General features: G+C 39.4%; 1 protein-coding gene across 1 annotated transcript; it reads right to left on the bottom strand.

Annotated features, from left to right (window-relative positions):
- Positions 1 to 916: 916 nt before the first annotated feature.
- LOC133315665 (probable protein phosphatase 2C 55) lies at positions 917 to 2,200 on the bottom strand. Its single transcript, XM_061517335.1, is given in 5 exon segments — positions 917 to 977; positions 979 to 1,161; positions 1,163 to 1,182; positions 1,884 to 2,033; positions 2,123 to 2,200. Coding segments are annotated over 5 exon segments (492 nt in total).
- Positions 2,201 to 4,885: the final 2,685 nt, after the last annotated feature.

The raw sequence follows: 4,885 nt of genomic DNA, 5'->3' as shown, positions 1-4,885 counted from the left end.
CTCTATTTCCAGGCAACAAACACCATTTGCAACCAAACTCATCATAAGCAAGCACCATCACCTCCACCGCAAGGCCAAACCAACAGATCTCAAAATTCATTGCACCATTACCACCAGCAATCAAAAACCCATCTAGCCCCAATTTCACGAACACACCAGCCTCTTTCTCTAACCATTCTAGCCATGCACAACCATGAGCATCCATTGCCCAACCACCCAAGCCACATCACCCATGGAACAGCATGATCAAACCACCATCAGTCACCTCCAAACCCACATCGTGCCACAGAACCATTGTCCTTATCCATCATCACTGTGCTACCCAGCCATGACACCACCATCACAAGCCAGCCCCAGCATCAAGGAGGTGAATGGGGTTAACAATGGTGTATCAACCAACAACACATTTAATGCCATCCATTCAGCTGGGTGGAATGCAATTTTTGGGTATGAATGGGGTTACGTTTCAATTAACCATACCCCAAGAAGGCTGGTTTGCCATAAATAAATAATAGCACAACTCATTAACCCACTATCTTGTTTAAAGGTTCTGACTCGGCCAAAGGGTCCATCTGTAACTTCCATAAATTATCAAATATGGTTTTAGAAGCTTTTGTTAGTGAGGGGATAATTGTCACATTAAAGTTCATTATATTCATAAAAAAATGGCAGATAGCCAAAAAGAAAAAAGCGGGTGTATAAAATGCAAAGCAGGAAGGAATGAAGGTCATATGGCCCACGTTTTTTATGATTACTGTAGCAACTCAAGTTTTAGAAAAAAATTAGAACCGGCAGTGCATTCAGGTAAAAAATGACAGACAAGTTGGTGACGCAGCAACTGTAGAACAGATATGAATATACAAAATGTAGCAAAGTTAAGATTGCAAAACTCACACTTACTGAGCTGGTTATGTATCTACACAACAACTGTTATGTCATCAAGCTTCCCACCATAATAACGGAACCCAGCCTCTTGGAGCAGTAGAAAATGGTGTCTGCCTATTCCTGTCCTGTGCTCGCTGACGAGCCAGTGCTGCTATCTTCTGAGCAGTTACTTGGGGTTCTAGTCCAGCTCTAACTGCATGTAAAACAATTGCAGTGACTTCATTATTGTACAGATTATCAAACAATCCATCTGTTCCAGCAATGACAACATCTCCGGGCAACAGGTATCGTAAAAACCTGGATATGTTATTGCGACAACTGTTAGTTTGTTTAATTTTCCTCAAATATATAAACTTATTTGGAAAGAAAGAAACTTCATCTGCTATGTGGCTTCCTAGGGAATAATAATAGGATCATGACTGTGGCGAGACTAAAAATGATAATAATAATAATAGTCCATCAGACAATTTCATTGTATTAGATACGTATACATTAAAGTAGAATAGAATAATTGGAGCTGTAAAAATTTTGATCTGCAAATCATCTTACACGTGCTTAATATATGAAAATAAGGATATGTTGAAAATGAGATGCACCTTACTTTCAATTTTCACCCCCTCTACTGCGTATGAATGAGTAAAAAAAAACCTCTCCATTATCACAAAATAGGATGAAAAAGAAATTTCAAATGCCAATCTATTTTCTCTGTTGCTGCATATATTAATCATGAGAAGTTGAAGGAAAGGGCTGTGAACTGTGTGTTTCACCATGCCTGTACTATTATACTGTCAGAAACAGGTAATGCTGGACTGTCTGAATAAGTATTCCTTGGTATGGATGCTATCAGAAACAGGTAAAAATGTACTGTCAACAAATTTGTGCCTTAATTTTGAGATTCCCATATTGTTAATGTAATATTTTCCTCCTTACACCTACAGAAAGTAAAAGCAAAGAGCACTAGAAGTAAGTCTTATGTGAAATGACATGTGAGAACTTACCTCACCAGAGCGGGGTAAATCACCTCCATTGCCACTCTCCAGTTGATACGTAAAATTGAAGTCATGCTGTTGAACAGGGGACCTGAAAATGGTGCATCCATCTCTAACCACAATGAACCCACTGTCACCCAAATTAATAGCTTGTAGTCCCTGGACCAAGAGACCAAACACATGGAATGCAAATTAATGTGAATTTACTTTTCCTTTTATACTCAAGAAAGAAAACTACCCAAATTTACCAGCAGAACTAATTTTACTAGCTGCAGGTCAAAACACCAATCAAACATCAAGTTTAAGAACTTAGGAGCAGGTGACATAAGAATTAGTTATGTGGGTGCAAGTTCTCGTGCCCTCATGGGTCCATGGGCACAGTAGAGAAAAATATCATCAACACAGAGAGAAAATATGCTGGCAAAAGGATGCCGAAGGAGTTTTGGGCAGCTGTGCAGTGTGTTGTGTATGTGCAGAACCGATGTCCACATTCAAGCTTGGATGACAAAACACCACAGGAAGCATGGAGCGGTCAAAAGCCTTCAGTGGCTCATCTCAGAGTTTTTGGTAGTGTGGCCTATGCACACATACCGGACCAGCTCAGAACCAAGCTCGAGGATAAAAGCAAGAAATATGTTTTTATTGGATATGATGAAAAAACAAAGGGGTACAAGCTGTTTGACCCCGTCAACAAGAAAGTCATAGTGAGCAGAGATGTAAAGCTCAATGAAGCAAATGAGTGGGACTGGAGCAATTCATCTGAGATAAACTTTGAAGACAGAATCACAACGCAAATTATCAACCCGGCAAGTCCTGAAGCTTCTGATGATGAAGACGAGGTACGACAACCCAGGATGCGGAGCATACAAGACATATATGAGTCAACAAGTGAGGTACATTTTGTTTGTCTTCTTGCAGATTCTGAAAATATAAGCTTTGAAGAAGCCATCCGAGATAAGAAATGGCAAGACGCCATGGATGAGGAGATAGAAGCCATTGACCGAAATAACACATGGGAGTCAGCTGAGCTACCAAAAGGAAGTCGGCCCATTGGAGTGAAGTGGGTGTTCAAGAAGAAGATGAATGCTCAAGGGGAGATAGAACGATATAAAGCTCGGCTAGTTGCAAAAGGTTATAAGCAGAAGGCTGGAATTGACTATGACGAGGTGTTTGCCCCTGTTACAAGGATGGAGACAATTCGGCTACTCATCTCACAGGCTGCTCAATACAGATGGCCAATACATCAAATGGATGTAAAGTCGGCATTCCTGAATGGTGTTCTTGAAGAAGAAGTTTACGTGGAACAACCGCCAGGCTACATGAAGGCAGGAGAAGAGAAGAAGGTGCTGAGATTGAAGAAAGCACTTTACGGGTTGAAGCAAGCACCACGAGCATGGAATGCTCGGATTGACAAATATTTCAAGGAGAATGGACTTGAACAGTGTCCATATGAACATGTTGTTTATGTCAAGAAAAATGGAGGAGACTTGTTAATTGTGGCTCTTTATGTTGACGACCTCATTTTTATGGGAAACAATGCCAAGATGATACAAGAGTTCAAGAGCACAATGACAAGAGAGTTCGAAATGACAGATCTCGGTTTTATGAAGTTCTTTCTCGGTTTGGAAGTAAAACAAAATGAGAAGGGAATTTTCGTGTCACAGGAGGCTTATGCAAAAAAGATTTTGAAAAAGTACAAGATGGAAGATTGCAACCCGGTTTCAACACCAATGGAACCCGGTTCAAAACTTTCTAAGTTTGATGGAGGAGACCGTGTTGATGCAAGCAAGTACAGAAGTTTGGTGGGAAGCCTACGCTATCTCACATGCACGAGGCCGGATATCTCGTTGAGTGTCGGCATAGTAAGTCGGTTCATGGAGGAGCCAAGATACACACATTGGAAGGCGGTAAAGAGAATTCTGAGGTATGTTCAAGGTACAGTTTCACACGGGTTACACTACTCGAGCTCGGCAAAATACAAGTTGATTGGATATTCTGACAGTGATTGGTGTGGAGACGTAGATGATCGAAAGAGCACGGCTGGTTATGTGTTTTTCATGGGCAACACGACATTCACTTGGATTTCGAAGAAGCAACCTATTGTGACACTGTCGACATGTGAAGCTGAATATGTAGCTGCATCTTGGTGTGTTTGTCATGCAATGTGGCTCAGGAATTTGCTAAGCAAGCTGGAGGAAAAACAAGTCGGCCAAACTGTGATCCGAATTGACAATAAGTCGGCTATAGAGCTAGCCAAGAACCCGGTAAATCATGAAAGAAGCAAGCATATTGACGTCTGATTTCACTTCATCCGGGATCAAGTAAAGGAAGGAAATGTGGAGTTAACACATGTGACCAGTCAAGAGCAAGTCGCGGATATCTTCACGAAACCGCTACCGACGGTACTCCTTGACAACTACAAGAAATTGATCGGCATGAAGGATGGCAGAAGCATTTAAGTTTACGGGGGAGTTTTGTTGAATAAACGTTAAATGTGGAGTTATGTGTCAGTTGAATTTTTAATGGGTTTAATTCAGCAATCAATTTAGTTTTTAATGGGTTTAATTCAGCAAACGTTAAATGTCAGTTTTATGTTTTTAAGTTTATGAAATTATGTGAGTTTATTGTGATGTTAAGTGTCTTTATTGTAGAGTTACAAGTTTTGTAATTTAAATCTATTGTTTGAATGAAAAAGTTACGACTTCTGCCTTAGTAAAAATCCTTTGTTTTACTCTTCTCCTAACAACACACAGATTATTTTACGTTAAAGTCAATACAAAATATAAATAAAAGTTGCATATATACCTTTTTCTTGCACAAAAAGTTTAGGGAATGAGATATTATTTATATCTAGGTCAAAATAATCTTTTTTAGTAAGTTTCATTTGTAATAATTAAATCATTATTAAGTTTGGTAATTTGTCTCGACCTATATATGAACAATATCACCTTTCCCTAAACTTTTTGTGGAAGAAAAAGGTATATATGTAAATTTTATTATTTATTTTGTAT

Source organism: Gastrolobium bilobum, unplaced genomic scaffold (assembly GCF_033153095.1).
Source record: "Gastrolobium bilobum isolate Gb01-03AN ecotype WA unplaced genomic scaffold, APGP_CSIRO_Gbil_v1 utg114000, whole genome shotgun sequence".
Lineage (NCBI taxonomy): Eukaryota > Viridiplantae > Streptophyta > Magnoliopsida > Fabales > Fabaceae > Gastrolobium > Gastrolobium bilobum.
This window is presented reverse-complemented; position numbering and strand designations above follow the sequence as displayed.